At 48.6% G+C, this 17,312-nt stretch overlaps 1 protein-coding gene and 1 long non-coding RNA gene across 10 annotated transcripts in view; both read left to right on the forward strand.

The window, feature by feature from the left end:
• The window catches only part of MARC2, a 37,640-nt gene extending 23,185 nt beyond the window's left edge, over nt 1-14,455 (forward strand). Inside the window, exons 5-8 of one of the 3 annotated variants that reach the window (XR_002336194.1) lie at nt 1,994-2,055; nt 2,143-2,214; nt 4,029-4,176; nt 7,082-8,504. This is a non-coding gene — a long non-coding RNA (mitochondrial amidoxime reducing component 2). Of the gene's footprint in view, nt 1-1,993; nt 2,056-2,142; nt 2,215-4,028; nt 4,177-7,081; nt 8,505-14,310 lie in introns of those variants that run through there. The other 2 variants (XR_002336193.1, XR_002336195.1) reach the window with 2 other exon arrangements.
• The window catches only part of MARC1 (mitochondrial amidoxime reducing component 1), a 73,709-nt gene continuing 67,239 nt past the window's right edge, over nt 10,843-17,312 (forward strand). For 2 of the 7 annotated variants that reach the window (XR_002336192.1, XM_021064338.1), the window contains exons 1-2: nt 10,845-11,401; nt 14,800-14,973. Coding sequence is in view for 6 of the 7 variants with exons in the window: in XM_021064338.1 (XP_020919997.1) it covers nt 11,118-11,401; nt 14,800-14,973 (458 nt within the window). In the remaining variant the exon portion in view is untranslated. Of the gene's footprint in view, nt 11,402-14,799; nt 14,974-17,312 lie in introns of all 7 variants that reach the window. The other 5 variants (XM_021064337.1, XM_021064341.1, XM_021064342.1 and 2 more) reach the window with 5 other exon arrangements.

The following is a 17,312-nucleotide window of genomic DNA, read 5'->3' on the forward strand; positions in this document are numbered from 1 at the left end:
GTGCGTCCGGCCCTTTTAGCCGCTTCCAGGCCGGGGAAACGGACCCATCGCTTCCCCCGCGTTCCTGGTGGGAGGTGACATTCCTCCAGGAGGTGAGCCAGGCGCTAGGGCTGGCTGGCAGCTTTACGTTTGAGCATTGCTTGTACAAAGTCCTGGTGAAGATACAGCGATGCCATTTTACATGTGCGGCCTTGCCTTTTACAAGGGTTACCTGCTTCTCCCTTCAACGGGTTGTTTGGAACTCTAAGTTTTTTTTGGTTGTTTTTTGTTTTTATGGCCGCACCCCCGCGTATATGGAAGTTCCCTGGCCAGGGGTTGAATCTGAGCCACAGCCTGTGACCAACTCGGGATCCTTTAACCCACTTGTCCGGCGGGGGGATGGAACCTGTGCCTCGGAGACAACTTGAGCCCCTGCAGTGGGGGTTCTTCACCTGCTGCGCCACGGGAAGGGGCAACTGTGGATCTCGGGCTTTATTTCCACGCACGCAGGGCATCCAGAGAGACCCTTTACCTGGCATACCCCGCGGGAGATTTCTGAGCGGCAAGACCCAGTGAGGTACGGGGCTGCCTTCTGTGGGTTTGCAGAATCACCCCTGTAGACCCCGGGCGGGTAGCGGGTCCCTGAAAATGACCCCTAGTGTGACTGGGGCCCGGTCACGTGTGTGTATGTTAGGTGGGAGGTAACCCCCCTTCCTGGCCTCCACCCCCAGGGGGAGTGAGCCGCCGGGGACAGGACTAAAAGCCTCATTTCCTCATTTGGAGGCTGATGGGTCACCAAGTTCTTTAGACCCATGGTCTCCAAAACCTCATGGGGGTTGAGATCAAGAAACAGTTTTTTAGGGGACTTTCGGTTTTTTTGCATCTAGTTATAGATCCTGTTGGTTTATGGAGCCTGGAGGGAGACCCCACCCCCAGTGCCCCCCCTCTTACCCTCACAGCCCTGGACAAAGGACTGTCCTGTGGAATTCAAACTCTAAATGGCTTTCCTGTAAGCAAGAGAGGCTGTAACATACCCTGCATATGTGAATAATTATTATATGTAAGAATGTGTGTATATGAATGTATATATAACGTCGTCTATATAGGCTGTGTGTGTGTGTGTGTGAGTGTGTGTGGAGATATAATTAAAAGCTAGGTGGTTAAAAATCACCTTCAGAATCAGAAAGCTTTTCTTTTTTTTTTTTTTTTTTTTTTCCTCTTTTGTCTTTTGAGGGCCGCACCTGTAGCATATGGAGGTTCCCAGGCTAGGGGTCCAATTGGAGCTGTAGCCGCCAGCCTGCACCACAGCCACAGCAACGGTCAGATCCTTAACCCACTGAGAGAGGCCAGGGATCGAACCCGCCACCTCATGGTTCCCAGTTGGATTCCTTTTCGCTGCGCCATGACGGGAACTCCCAGAATCAGAAAGCTTTTCAAACCTTGCTGCTGTGACCCTGAGGAAACGTTGTGATCGCTGTCCGCCTTTGAGCCTTTGTGTAAAATGAGAACACCACAATACCTTCCTCGGAGTTGTGAGGCTGGATGGCAGCCAGAGGCAGATGTTGGCACGGCCCAGGGTTCAAGGGCAGGAAAGCAAAGCGGGGCCAGGACGGAAAACGGGCTGTGGACGTGGCAGTGCTGAGGGGGTACAGCTTGTGACTTTTCTGGATCACGTCCTGCTCCTCAAAGACCGGGCGGAATGTAACTTGGCTTCTGTGGGAGCGAGAGGCACGTGGGCAGCCATCCGTTTCTCACTGACCTGGAGTTGCTGTGTGGTTCTCGGGCAAACTGCTGCCGGAACAGCCCGTTCTTGCTGTGCTGACAAGGGCAGGCGTCTGAGACTGAGTCGAGAGCTGGATCCTGGGCTCACCGACACGCTGCCTCCCTCTGACTCCTTCTGGGTGTTTGCTGGCCCTGCGTTCTCCTGCGGGCTTCACGGGTCCAGCCAAAGAACAAACTGTTTCAAAGATGGATGAAGCCTTAATTCAAATGACGCCTTTTCCTTTTCTCCCAGGACACCTGGGGTGACCTCCTCATTGGCGACGTAGAGATGAAAAAGGTTTTGGCTTGTGGCAGGTAAGGAGTCTCAAGAGCCTGGACCCTGGGGGGCGTGGCAGGTCGGTTGGTTCCTAAGCGTGGTCGAACCCTTGTATCGTGTGACAGGTGCATTTTGACCACGGTCGACCCAGACACCGGAGTGATTGACAGGAAGGAGCCCCTGGAGACCCTGAAGAGGTAAAATAGCATCATGTCCAGTGGCTTTTTATATTGTCCCCGTCCTCGACATTCTGTGGCTGTCGGTGCTCTGTCTGGGCACCTCTGGCTTCTGGTTGTCTGTGTCTGTTGGTTAATGCATTTGCTGCTTTGTCTTTTTTTTTTTTTTTTTTTTCTTAGATGGGTCTTCTAGTGCTTTTGACAATTCTTTAATTGTATAATCCTATGTTTTGAAGCTTTCATCACTCTCACATTAATTTTTTTTTGTCTTTTCTAGGGCCACACCCTCGGCACATGGAGATTCCCAGGCTAGGGGTCGAATCGGAGTTGTAGCTGCCGGCCTACACCACAGCCACAGCAATGCCAGATCCGAGCTGTGTCTGCAACCTACACTGTAGCTCACAGCAACGCCGGATCCTTAACCCGCTGACCAAGGCCAGGGATCGAATCTACAACCTCATGGTTCCTAGTCTGATTCGTTAACCACTGAGCCACAATGGGAACTCCTCACATTAATTTTTTTTTAAACTATGCCCATGGCATGTGGAAGTTCCCAGGGGCAATGCTGGACAGCAGAGACAGTGCTGGATCCTTAACCCACTGCACCACGAGGGAACTCCTCACGGCAATTTTCAATATCTTTTTCATGTTTATCAGTTTAATTTCCAAATTAAGACCTTGAATTCTCTTATTTTGATTGCAACTCACACTTACTTATTAGCATCAATACCAATGAATATAAGAATAATTGAGCTGTATAATGAAATACCTGATGAAAGGGAACAGAATGAGTTGTCAGGGTTTGTTTATCCAAGGGCTTCTTCTATGCCTGGGTGTTTTCTTTGGTTATTTAGAGAATTTTGGCTAACTTCACTTAATATAGAATGTGGTTTTACACCTAAGTTAAGTTTTTTTGGAGATGTGTTTTGTTTCCTCTGTTTTGTTTGTTTGTTTGTTTCTAATGCATTTAAGGTCTAATAAGGTTTAGTTTCAAATGGGTTTGCTTCTAATATGTTTAAGGTTTATTTCTTGAAGTGTTTAGACGTACAGTTCTATTTTTTTTATTTCTCTGATGCGGTGAAGTTATTATTATTTTTCTTTAGGCAAGCCTTAAGAAATTTAATTTCAGTAATAGTCCAGCCATCTGCCCACTGCATCTCTGCCTTAGTTTGGTTTACCCGAGAACCCAGGCTTTGGGTTTGTAGACTGAGAGGGGTGGATAGGGCAGAGTTCAGGGCGGGTTCATTTTGAAATTGGAGGCGCTTCAATTTCCATGGGTGGCGAAGCTGGAAGTACACATACAGACAAAGTATTTGTTTTAAGTAACACAAGTTTTTCCTTTTGGCCTCAAACTGAAGCCACAGCAAAGTTGTTTAGACTCTCAGGATACTTCTAGAAAAACCAGGGTTATTTGCACTGTGATGTATTGTCCAGACTCCTCGATCCACATTTTAGAAAAGGCTTGCTGCTCGTGTAAAGAGAACCTGAGAATGGGGAGTTCCCCTTGCAGCTCAGCAGTAATGAACCTGACCAGGAACCTTAAAGTTTCAGCTTGGATCCCTGCCTCGCTCCTTGGGTCAAGAATCTGGCATTGCCACCACCTGTGGTGTAGGTCATAGATGTGGCTCAGATCCCGAGTTGCTGTGGCTGTGGTGTAGGGCAGCAGCTGCAGCTCTGATTCCACCCCTAGCCTGGGAACCTCCATATGCCAAGGGTGTAGCCCTAAAAAGAAAAAAAAAAAAAAAAAAAGATAACCTGAGGGTGAAAACCTGGAATTCTATTGCAAGCACTCAGATTCCTTCGCGTGCCTGAGGGTGAATTCTTGCTTCTTTCAGCTACCGCCTGTGTGATCCCTCTGAGAGGCCAATTTACAAGTCGGCCCCACTTTTTGGGATCTATTATTCAGTGGAAAAAATTGGAAGCCTGAAAGTTGGTGACCCCGTGTACCGGATGGTTTAGTGACGCCTCTACCCCAGGGATACGGTAAGGGGCCAGCTCCGCTCTGGAGGCAGTGGCCCGATGCCACGCCACGTTTTTTGTGCTGAGATGTTTTTATGTTTTGCTGCTTTGACTCTTGGGACGATGAGCAGTTTGTGTTCTGACCTTCCGACTGGAAAAGGCCTTTGAGTTTTATGCCCATCAGGAATCAGTGTTCTTCCAGCCTCCTGCATCCCACTTTCCCATCCACTTACAAAATGTGGACGCAGGAGCCCCAGCAGAAAGACGGGTTTGAGTCCTAGTTCGTTAGGGAATATTATTAAGGAAAAAGAGAGTGAGGGCGAGCCATTCACAAGAGATCTGTATTTATTTTTTTCTGTCTCGGATAGAAAAGTGAAGGGGAAATGTAGAAACTATTCAGAATCAACTTGGGGGAACAGGTTAAATCAAATGCTCTTTATCCAGTGTATTCTTTAAAATGTGCTGTAAAGCTTCAAGAAAATCAGTGCATCACTGAGACTGGATTCTGAGTCTTAAGGAAGAAAATTGTTCCTTGAGTTCATTGGGCCAAAGAAAACTCAGACTCCTGGACTATAATCCCTAACCCTCCATCCCTAATTATAGGAACAGGAGAGTCAGCCAGAAAACCTCAAACTGAAGTTTTTAAGTAACTCTTCTCATAAAATCCATAACCCCAACCTTAATGTCACCTCATCTCCCAAACCCGTGATCATTCTTCTCTCACATTCTGGCCTGGCTTCCTCCCCTCCTCACCTGACCATCTTCTGGGCCACGTGGCACAGCAGTTTAGACAGTCTAGATCCAGCCTTGGATAGACCTGGGTTTGTAATCCTAGCATCTCCCATCCCGAACTCAGTTGAGTTATTTGATCCCTCTAACCCTCGGCACTCTTGCCTGCAAAGTGGGAGGAATCACAGTACCACCAAAACAACCAATAAAAAGTTATTTTGGAGTCCCCGTGGTGGCCCAGCGGTGACAAAATGGACTAGAATTCATGAGGACTCGGGTTCAATCCCTGACCTCGCTCAGTGGGTTAAGGATATGGCGTTACCATGAGCTGTGGTGTAGGTCACAGACGTGGCTCGGATCCCACGTGGCTGTGGCTGTGGTGTAGGCCAGTGGCTACGGCTCCAATTAGACCCCTAGCCTGGGAACCTCCATATGCCGCAGGAACAGCTCTAAAAAGACAAAAAAGAAGAAAAAGATAGCCGTTAGATCTTGCATTGGGGTTACATGATTTGTAGTTTCATCCACTGAAAATTTAATTGTACAAAAGTTTATTCCATTATCAATGTAATCCATGTTCATCATAACAAAATTAAGAAAATACCAGAAACGGAGAAGAAAGTCACTCATTGTCACGGATTGGTTTCTTTATTTGCTTATTGCAGCCCTGATCTGTATGATATATTATGCCAGGATCTGTAGGATATAATTATATATATCACATATCACACAGATATATGTAATTTATACATACTCAGATATATATCTGTCAACTGAAGAAAAATGAACGACCTGGGTGTGAATTAAGTTTTATTTGGGAACCTTACCGAGGACTATAGCCTGGGAGGTAACCTCTCAGAGGACCTCAGGAACTGCTCGGAGGTGGCAGGGGAGGGGCCAGGAGATAGATAGATAGATAGATAGATAGATAGATAGATAGATAGATGGGGTTTTTTGCTGGAAAAACAAACATGTAGTCAGACAGTAAAAGATGACTGCTGATTACAAAGAATAGACACCTCACATGAATGATTCTTGTGCTTTTCTCTGTATGAGATGATGCAAGAATCTGGGCTTATTGAGATTGTTCCTTAGTTGTGTGTCTTCACACTCTAGGGTCAGGATCTCGAGCTCCGGGTGCTTCCTGTTGGGCTCCAGCCTGAATTTCCCTCAGGCGGCACCTTCCCTGGGCAGCTGCAGAGGCTGGCGGCCCGATCCCGGTGGAACGGGGCTGGAGCAGCCTTCTTTGTTTAGTGGAACGGCAGGCAGCATTCTCTGTGCACACATCCCATGATAGGTAGACACACATGGATGAGTTTACAAATATGTATCTACGAATCATAAGCACGTCCATAGTCCTCCAGCCTAGTCACAGGTCATTTTTGATGGCTTTGTAACATTACATTTATAAATGCATGACCCTTTCTAAAGGGCCTTTTGTAGTATTTAACACTTGGCCTATATCCAATTTTGTCATAAATAATAGTCCAGCCTATACCATTGTGTGCAGAGCACTTCAGAATGAAGGGTTTTTCTGTAAGTTAGTTTTCGAGAGGTGGAATTATTGACTTGTGGGGTGTAGGCATAATTTTTAGCATCTTGACCAACTGCTTTCAAAGGGTTCCTCCCACCTTCTATGTAAGAGGGATCCCTGGGTCTGGCCTTTGCCAAGTTCATTGGTACAGGGCCTAGTTTATATTTCCCTCAGGTTTTTTTTTTTTTGTCTATTTTAGGGCTGCACCTGTGGCACATGGAGGTTCCCAGGCTAGGGGTTGAATCGGAACTGTAGCCACTGGCCTATACCACAGCCACAGCAACTCAAGATCCAAGCCACATCTGTTACCTACACCACAGTTCACGGCCACGCTGGATCCTTAACCCACTGAGCGAGGCCAGGGATCGAACCCACGTGCCAAGACCAGCTCAGCAGGTTGGGGCTGAAGAACAGCTGCTGTGAAGCTTAAGGAAAAAAGTTAACATAAAACAAGACACAGAGACATTTATCTCAAGTAAAGGTGGGAACCAGGGGACTCAAGGTCTCGGGGACCAAGAGCTGCGCCTCAAGAAACTGCCCTGCTTTTACTGTGCGTTTGAGGGTGACGTCAAGTGAGGAGGGGGCTGTAGGTGCAGGACAGAGGTTTTTCTAAGTTATTTTAGAAGCCACAGAGCTGGCTGCTGATTACGCTTTTATTCTGACCTTTAGGCATTTAACGATCATTAGCATTTGAGGAAGCCTGGCGTCAGCTGTCTCTGCGCAGCATCTAGAGCACCACCCTTGTGCTTCTGCAGAGGGCCTGCCCGGTCTGCACCTCGGTTCTCCTGGCTAATGCATATTCTGCTAACGACCCCTCATAAACCCCTTGGGGCCTGAGCTTCCTCTTTCTCTTATTCTTGAGGACATATCATGCTGTGCAAACGGCCTGCCAATCTGCACAGGTCCTGCGTGCCCACACCAACGCACTCTGTCCTCAGTCAGCTGACCCTACGAATAACTTATGCCTTTAGGTCTTTGTGCTTAAGCTGAAGTCATTCACCAGCACTGTGACTGTTTTTCAAGCAGGAAGATGGAGTTTTCAGCAAAGAGGCTAAGAAAATATTGTAGAAACATGTCTCGCGACACCCGTGTCCTCATGGATGCTACTCAGATTTGTTTCTGCTGAGCCACGATGGGAACTCCTATAGTTCTCTCGTTTTAACCTCCATAAGTGGCCGAATTATTTATGACAGGTAAGAGAAAAAACACTAAATCATCAGAGACTCTCATGGTTGTTCCAGGTTTCAGCATCTAGAAGGCACTGATCAGAAGTTAAACCACCACAGCACCACCACCACCTGGGCAAGTATTTATGACTCCGCTTTGGCCATCTTCACCCTGGATACGGATGTTCTTGTGGAGTTACGGATGCTCTGAGTTAATGCATGGGACGTTTTAGAGGTGATTTGAGAATAAGAACGTATATGGGTTTTAGGTAATGAAGTCTTTTCCAATAAATAAAATTGTTGATAAAATTATTTTGAATGTTATGGTAGCTCCTCTTCTCGAATCCCTGACATCAATATTGACAAGTGAAGGACGTTGAAAGAACCAGCTAAAAAGCTACAATCTTTTTCTTTTTTTTCTGAATGTTTCTGTTTTATTACCTATTATTCTGTTTTCAGAGAAATGGGACGCAGCGGGTTTTCTGATGTGTGTGTCCACACAAACACACAAATTCCTGTCGATTTTCACATCGCTGTTGAGTCCCGTTGACTTTTTGCTCGCCTGTTTTTGACCCCACCATGATGGAATCAGGTCGTCTTTGAGAATGGAAATTGACTCTGCAGACTTTGGTTCTGTATTTGATTATGCTTCTGTTGAGCCATGTAAAAGGAATGATAACAGACAGATACACCAAGCGCGAATTCCAAGTGTGATAAAGAATAGACCTGGATTTGAAAGAGAAGGGTATTTTGAGAGTAGGGCTGGAAGGAAGGAAGTTTGAACCTGTTTTTTTAGGTGCAAATTTTTTTATAACCAAATAATTTGGTTTGCTTAATCCAGAGCTCTTCCTGAACCAATAATGTGGATGAGTGAACTCATAATTTTGTGGTTTCTTTAATAATAATAAATGTGATTCTCAATTGTACTTTTCCTTGGGTATTTCTGAGTCTGATTCCAGGGTCATTTGCAAGCTTCAGTTACTGTCATTCCCTGTTCCTTACATTTTCTTTTCTTTCTTTTTCTGTTTTTATTATGGCTGATGTACAATGTTCTGTCGATTTCCGCTGTATACACTTTCTTTTCTTTTCTTTTTTGGCTGCCCTGTGGCATATGGAATTCCCAGGCCAGGGATGGTATCCGAGCTGCAGTTGTGACCTAAGCCACAATCATAGCAGCACCGGATCCTTAACCCACTGGGCCAGGCCGGGAATCGAACCTGTGTCTCAGTGCTCCCAAGACACTGGTGATCCCATTTTGCCCCAGGGGGGCTCTTTACCTTTTCTGATAGCCTCGCAGAGGGGCAGTCGGACTCCACAAACGTGACCTCCTGTCGCTGGCAGGGGTGGGGACCTTGTGAGCTGAAGCATGATGGCCAGTGACTGTCCAGAGGCTGCCTGGTGCCCAGTGAGGACAAGTACGTCCTTTGCTGGGTCCAGGACTGAAATTAACCTCCATCTCCAGTACCCTGTGAGACAAAAGCGTTCCTTTAGCTATATCCCTGGGTCGATTTTGGAAATGATGAAATTGAAAAAAATCATGCTCATTTACAGGCTACCATGAAAGGAGAGAAGCAATTTTTTTTTCTTTTAAATTTCTGAAGGGAACTTAGGCAGATGAATAGACAAACACACCTCTGAATGCCCCCGAGCTGTTCTTTCTGTGCAGAATATGGAGCTCGCATCCTCCAAGTTCTGAGCTGTGTGGCTGTTTGTGTTGTCCCCCCCCCCCCGCCACACGTCACCTCCAGCCAATGTTTCTTCTGGGGCTTAGGGCTGCACCTGTGGCATGTGGAGGTCCCCAGGCTAGGGGTCCAATCTGAGCTGCAGCTGCCGGCCTACACCACAGCCACAGCAACACAGGATCTGAGCTGAGTCTGTGACCTACACCATAGCTCACGGCAATGCCGGATCCTCAACCCACTAAGCGAGGCCAGGGATCGAACCTGCTTCCTCGTGGATCCTAGTTGATTTCATTACTCGAGCCAAACAGGGACTCCAGGGGGAAGGCGGATTCATCCAAGCCGCTACTTCTCCCCTTGTTCTGGGAGGAGATCGTTGACAAGCCTCAGTGGTGGACTCTGAACCCAGTTCCTGGATGTCACAGGAGTGGGGGAGGGGGGCGTCCCTGGAGTGAGAAGAGAAAAGATAGGACAGACATACTCTGTTTAGGGAGCAATGTTTAGGCTGAGGGACAACATCCAAGGACAGATCTTAGCCCAGTGGGTCCTGAGGGTGGCTGCCTGGGGAAGGTGGATTTGCCAACCTTGGGAGACAGAGACGGTCCCCCTGTAATGTAAGACACCCCCCGCTTGCGTGGGTGATCCACTCGTGGGAACGTACTCACTGCTCTGCATCTACACTTGGAAATGGGCAAGTGGCAAATGTCGTGTTGTGTATATTCCACCGCAATAAAAATCCACTCACTTCTATCCATTTTGCCTCTTGTTCAGCTGATGGCCTTTTCCTTGCCCTGCGTTTGACGTTCTATTTGTATTTTTTGGTTGGTTGTTTTCTTTTTAGGGCAGAACCTGCAGCATATGGAGGCTCCCAGGCTAGGGGTCAAATCCGAGCTGTAGCTGCTGGCCTACACCACAGCTGCAGCAACTCGGGATCCTAGCCGAGTGTGCGACCTACACCACAGCTCATGGCAACGGCAGATCGTTAACCCATTGAGTGAGGCCAGGGATCGAACCCAAAACCTCATGGTTCCTAGTCGGATTCATTAACCACTGAACCACAACAGGAACTCCCGATGGCTTGATTTTTGAAGTGACAGGTGTCTGAAGTCAGTGCCTTACAAGTAGGATGGGTGACATTTCCTGCTGCCGGGAAGAAGCCTTAGGACCTTGTGCCAATGCTTCTTTCCCAGGGCAGTTCCTGGAAAATGAAGCCGGTACTCGGAGGCTTTGTGCCCAGAGGACCTAGAGGAGTCCCGCTGGTGCCCTGAGCTGCAGGCTGCTGCCCTGGCACCACGGGGACAGCCGGCTCCTTCCCCGCTCTCCTCAACTTGCAGGTCCTGAGGTCCTGGTCGCAGGCCTTTGCTCTCAGAGTCCCACTGGCCAGAAGCTCCCACGCCCCAGCTGGCAGAGGGGGAGGGTGACTGACAGCCGCTGGTGCCCCCCCCCCTCTCCGCACTGTCCCCAAGACGTGGGTCTGCCTGCTGCCAGATTTCTAATATAGCAAAATTACATTTTGTCCTGCAAAGTTTTTTTTGTTTGTTTATTTTAGGTTATTATTTAACCTACGAATAAGTAAATAAATAAAACGGTCGTTAGTAGCGGTCCCCGGGAGGGCACCTAGTTCTGCAGCGTCAGGGCGGAGGAAGGGGAGGAAGCCGGGACGTAGACCGCGTGGAAGCTGAGCCCCCGCCTCTCCCCCTCGGCAGCCCCGGGGCCACTCTCCCGAGGAGGACGCCATACTCTGACCCGCCCGGAACCGCTTCAGGAGCGGCCCTTCCTCTGGACTCGCGGCCCCGCTGCGGCAGGCGCGTCCCCGTGGGCCCTGCGCGAGTCCCCGCCGCGCCCGCGCTCGCCGGGGTCATGGGCGCCGCCGGCTCGTCCCCGCTGGTCCGCCTCCGCCTCCGCCTCCCCGCGCTACTTCGGCCCGGGCTCGGGCTCGCCGCGCTGGGACTGGCCGCGGCGGCGCTGGGGGCCGTCGCCTGGAGCCGCGCGCGGCCCAGGCGGCGGCGGCGGCGCCGGCGGCTGCAGCAGGTGGGCACCGTGTCGCAGCTCTGGATCTACCCGGTCAAGTCGTGCAAGGGGGTGCCGGTGAGCGAGGCCGAGTGCACCGCCCTGGGGCTGCGCCGCGGGCACCTGCGGGACAGGTAGGGCCCCGGGGGGTGGGCTCGGAACGCGGCGGGTGGGGGCCGGCTGGGTTCTGGGTCGGATCCTTCCCCAGCCGGGAAAGTGGGAGCTGAGGCGGGGAGGGGGCAGGGGCGAAGGAAAGGCGGAGGGAGGGCGCTCGCCTCCGACAGCAGACGCAGGGGCCCAGGCCTCTTTCCGGGGGCGGCTGGCCTTCCGCCTCCCACCGGCTCTTTCAGAGCCTGCGCTCAGGAGGAGCTGCGACAGGGGTCTCGGTCCTCAGGGGGCTGCCAGGGCGCAAGCAAGTTTCGCCACTGTCTAGCGGAAGCGGCAAGCTTCGCAGGATTGATGCCTCCACTTTGTTTTTCGTGATTGTCTCTTAATGTGGGGAAACTTGGAGCCGCGGAGCTAAGCCTTCAAAGCGAGCACCGCGGTGGAGCCCAAGCTTCGTGCCGCTTGAAACGTGCTATTGCATATTTTATTTTACCCAGTTCTTCCATGCCCCCTTTTACCGATAAAGTAACTGGTTCGGAGGCACCCAAGAGTGGAATCAGGACTCTTGTTTCGGGAGCACGCTGGTGCTTTGTAAACAGTGGTTTTATCTACGCCCGGCTGGTGCGGTCAGGACCTGTGTGAATTCCTGAGGTTCAGCAAAGATCGCTAAGGCCCGAAGCAAGTAGCCTGGTCCTCTTCTGAGTCTGACTCTAGGCTAGCCCTGGGCCTCATTGTAAGGCTATGCTTCAAACTCCAGACCGGCTCTTAGTTTCTGCAGGTGACACGCTGGACTCATGGGGGCTGTAACTCTTCCCCCTTCCAGAGAGAGGGCAAAGCATAACCTTGCAGGAAGGTGAACTATTTTTCTCATCATACTGTTGGAAAGTGTGGTCAGGAGAAGCCAATAGGAGTTAACCAAGTGGCTCAGCAGTCAAGAACCTGATTACCATCCATGAGGATGCAGGTTCGATCCCTGACCTCACTCAGCGGGTTAGGGATCCAGTATCGCCATGAGCTGTGGTGTAGGTTGCAGATGTGGCTTGGATCCCGTGTTCCTATGGCTGTGGCATAGGCCAACAACTGCAGCTCTGACTGGACCCCTAGCCTGGGAACTTCCACATGCTGTAGGTGCAGCCCTAAAAAGACACACACACACACACACACACACACACACACACACACACACACACACACACACACGAGAGAGAGAGAGAGAGAGAGAGAGAGAGAGAGAGAGAGAGAGAGACAGAGACAGAGAGAGACAGAGAGACAGAGAGAGAGAAACAGAGAGAGAGACAGAGAGAGAGAAACAGAGAGGGAGAGAGAGACAGAGAGACGCCCACAAAGGCTTGCAGTCCTATGTGATAACTGACTCAATGTGACAAGTGCCAGGGAGCACAGAGGAAAGAGCACCAGAACCCGGAGTGGTCAGGAACGACTTCCTGACTAGAACTGGACATAAAACAACGATTATGAACTTTCCAGGCAAGTGGCTAAGGAGAGGAACATTCTAGAGAGTGGGAATAAGGGGGGTGAAAACACTTGGGCTTGGAGAGTAGGTATGCTGGGAGTAAGGTTGGTGCACTCAGGTATTTATCAAAAGGAATTGAAAACAGGGACTTGCACAGATCTGTACACTCATGTTCGTGGCAGCATTATCCACAATAGCCAAAAGGTGGAATCAACCCCAAGACCATCCACAGATGAATGGATAAACAACATGTGGTATATACACACACTGGAATATTATTCACCCAGGAAAAGGACTGACATTCTGATACATGCTTGCAACAGTAAGTTAATTTTTTTTTTTTTTTTGCTTTTTAGGGGTGTACCTGCAGCATATGGAGGTTCCCAGGCTAGGGTTTGAATCGTAGCTATAACTGCGGGCCTGCACCACAGCCACAGCAATGCCAGATTTGAGTCCTGTCTGCGACCTAAACCACAGCTCAGCTCACGGCAACACCAGATCCTTAACCTACTGAGTGGGTCCAGGGATCGAACCCGCAACCTCACGGTTACTAGTTGGATTCGTTTCCATCGAGCCACAGTGGGAACTCCCACATAGGCAGATCGTGAGAATATTATGTGAAGTGAAAAAAGCCAGACACAAAAGGACAAACATTATGTAATTCCGGTTATATAAAATATCTACGATAGACAAATTCGTAGACACAGAAGGTATATTAGAAATTGTGGGGGGCTGGGAAAAGAGGGGAATGGGATGGAGTTTATTGCTTGATGGGCACAAAGTTTCTGTTTGGGGTGATGAAAAGGTTTTGGAAGTGGTAATGATGGTTGCAGAACGTTACTAAAATACTTAATGCTGCTGAATTATGCACTTAAAAATGGTTAAAATCATGTATTTTTCACATCCATTCTCTATTGTTGGATATCTGGGTTGTTTCAACATTTTGGCACTGAGAATACTGCTGCTATGACCGCCAGTGTGCAAGTCTCTGTTTGAGTTCTTTTGGGTATATACTTAAGACTATGCCAGGTATTTTATGTTTTATATGCTTTTTAGGGCTGCACCTGAGGCACATGGAGGTTCCCAGGCTAGGGGTTGAATCAGAGCTGTAGCCCCTGGCCTACACCACAGTCACAGCAACGCCAGATCTGAGCTGCATCTGTGACCCACATCACAGCTCAGGGCAGCCGTGGATCCTTAACCCGCTGAGCGAGACCAGGGATTGAACCCGCATCCTCATGGATACTAGTCAGATGTGCTTCCGCTGACCCACAATGGAAACTCCCTGTTATATATATTTTAACACAATAAAAAAATGAAAGAGAAAGAGGCTGCCATGTGAGAGCCTTTTTCTTTTTCTAATTTTTTTTATGGGGATTTGAGAATGGCTGGGAGGGCAGCCGGATTAGGAAGGAACTTGCCTGCCTTGCTGAAGAGTTAGGGTTTTAATATGAAAGCAGGAACCAGGGGGGATTTTTCTGGAAAAGGTGGGAGTGGATTGGACAAAGTGTGGGTGCCCTGTGAGCAACGTCTCGGTACTTCCATCAGCAGGAGCGCCCCCTTGTGGCAGGCATCATGCTTCCTCTTCTTCCTGTGAGAGAGATTCCTATCGTCTCCTTTGGGCAAGTTTATGAAAGAGACCAGACTTTCTGGCAATTGAGATGAATGTATAATGAAGTTCTCTGATGTCTGTGCCATCGCAGAGGTCAAAATATTCTGCAGATGTTATATCCGATGCTTGAGTGATTGCTAAACACTTTGAAACGAATTGACAGCCTCCGTCTTGCTGTGCTGACACACTGAAGTTTAGGATAGACAGACAGACACACACACAAACTCACACACACCGTGCTTGCAGCGAGGCAATCAAAGATAACGGTGCCTCACTGAAGCTCCCGCAGAGCCTGGCTGCCTGTCATGGGGGTCCACGCATAACCTGTGTTTTGAAAATGGCAGATTCTGGCTTGTGATCAACAAGGAGGGGAACATGGTTACGGCTCGACAGGAACCCCGCCTGGTCCTAATTTCCCCGACCTGTGAGGGCGACACCCTGACGCTCAGCGCCGCCTACACAGAAGACCTGCAGCTGCCCATCAAGGCACCCACCACAAATGCAGTGCACAACTGCAGGTAAGCAAAGCATAGAGCTTAACCCTTGCATAAGGATTTATTCATGCGGCTTTGAGAACGTGCGAAGGGTGGAGGGGACCCCAAGAAACGTTATCAGTTAACTATTGATTGCAGATGAGCCATATGCAGGGTCAAGTCCTCAGCACCACGACCCCTCAGAGAAGGTGGGAAAAGGGAACAGCTTCAGAAACGTATGTTGATGTGGGGCAGAGAAACATAAAAACGTCTGATGTAGAAAAATCATGGGAACACGGAGTTCCCACTGTGGCGCAGTGGTTAACGAATCTGACTAGGAACCATGAGGTTGTGGGTTCGATCCCTGACCTCCCTCAGTGGGTTAAGGATCCAGTGTTGCTGTGAGCTGTGGTGTAAGTTGCAGACGCTGCTTGGATCCGGCATTGCTGTGGCTGTGGCATAGGCCGACGGCTACAGCTCCGATTCGACCCCTAGCCTAGGAACCTCCATATGCCATGGCTGCGGCCCTAGAAGAGGCAAAAAAGACAAAAAAAAAAAAAGAAAGAAAGAAAGAAAATCATGGGAACAAAAGCCTCTTGACAGGTGGGCAACAGAAAAATAACACCCCCAAGGGATAAAGGACACAGATGGGGTGGGAGTGATGGGGAGGGGGCCCTGGAAGAGGAGAGGCCAAATCCATGTATTATTACCTTAGGATCATGTCTCTGTTGCCTGGAAAGACTGGGACCTTCCAAATCTGAGTCATGAAAGGAGTGGCTATGTGACCCTTGATATTTAGTTCTAAGGAAGGGAAGCTCCAAAACAGAAAAGAGTAGCTGCAGCCAGAAGAGTGATCCAAGCCCCAGGGTCCCTGTCATAGTGGGTGGAGAGCCAGCCAGGAGTCTTCTCTGTACAGAGTCTTTCCTCAACTTCAGAAGGGCAGCAAGGGAGAAAGTTTCCCAGGAAAACCAGCCATGCTGGTAAGAAATCCTGTCTGGAGTTGATTTTTGAATTTTATCATGGAAAAGTTAAAATATGGTCTAATTATACTTTTGTCACAGTTTCTGCATTTTTCTTTTTTCGTTTTAGGACTGTCCCTGCAACATATGGAAGTTCTCAGGCTAGGCGTCCAATCGGAGCTGCAGCTGCTGGCCTACACCACGGCCACAGCAACACCGGATGTGAGCCTCGTCTGCGACCTACACCACAGCTCACGGCAATGCCGGATCCTTAATCCACTGAGTGAGGCCAGGGAACGAACCCACATTCTCATGGATCCTAGTTGGATTTGTTAACCACTAAGCCACAAAAGGAACTCCTCACATATTTTCTTTCTGTCTCTATGTCTAATACTTTTAAAACCAAATGGAAATAGTACCAAAAACCAGTTCTGAATATGCTTTATATACTTGAGTGGATATGTTGAGTATTTTTTCAGATTCCTAAGAAATCTTCAAAAACACCATTTTCATGTAGGCATAATATTTCATTCCGTGGGTATCCTCGAAGGCATTTTAACTTGTCCCCAAGATTAAACACTTGGATTGTTTTCATATTTTTTCCAGGTACGAAGAAGAATGTGATGAATAACTTGACATAAATCTTTGTCATAGCTCTTATTATTTCTTTAGAGAAAACATCTTAGCGGTGGTTTTACCAACAAGCCTACATTTCCTCTAGACATTTGATATATGTTGCTAAATCGTTTTGCAGAATGGTTATTGCAGCTGTATATTCCCAGCAGTTTATAAGCATGTTTGTCTCATTACATTCTGATGATTATGTTCAAAAATATTTTGTCATTTTTTTGGGGGGGAAAGGTAATGTCTTATTGATTTAATTTGCATTTCTGATTGTCTGAGGCAAACTTTTTCTTTTTCTTTTTTTTTTTTTTTTTAGGACCACACCCATAGTGCATAGACATTCCCAGGCTAGGGGCTGAATTGGGGCTGAATTGGAGCTGTATCCGCCAGCCTCCACCACAGCCACAGCCACGCGGGATCACAGCCACATCTGTGACCTACATCATAGCTCAGAGTAATGTGAATCCTTAACCCTCTGAGTGAGGTCAGGGATTGAACCTGTGTCCTCATGGATGCTAGTCAGGTTGGTTACTGCTGAGCCACAGCAGGAACTCCCGAGGCAAACTTTTGAATACACCTATTGCTGTGTGTATTTCGTGTTTCACCATAGCCTGGTTCCTGATTGGTCTGCCATGGTTAGATATTTACCCACACTTTCTTGTGGTTAACTTTTTTTCCATTTAATTACTGGTTCAGTTGGAATTGTGGGGACAATTTTTGCATGGCCCCTTACCAGCTTTCGGTCATGCCCCAAGGACTACGCAAGGGCAGAAATTGCAGGAGTTCCTATCGTGGCTCAGC

The sequence above is a fragment of the Sus scrofa genome, chromosome 10 (genome assembly GCF_000003025.6).
Source record: "Sus scrofa isolate TJ Tabasco breed Duroc chromosome 10, Sscrofa11.1, whole genome shotgun sequence".
In the NCBI taxonomy this organism is placed as follows: domain Eukaryota; kingdom Metazoa; phylum Chordata; class Mammalia; order Artiodactyla; family Suidae; genus Sus; species Sus scrofa.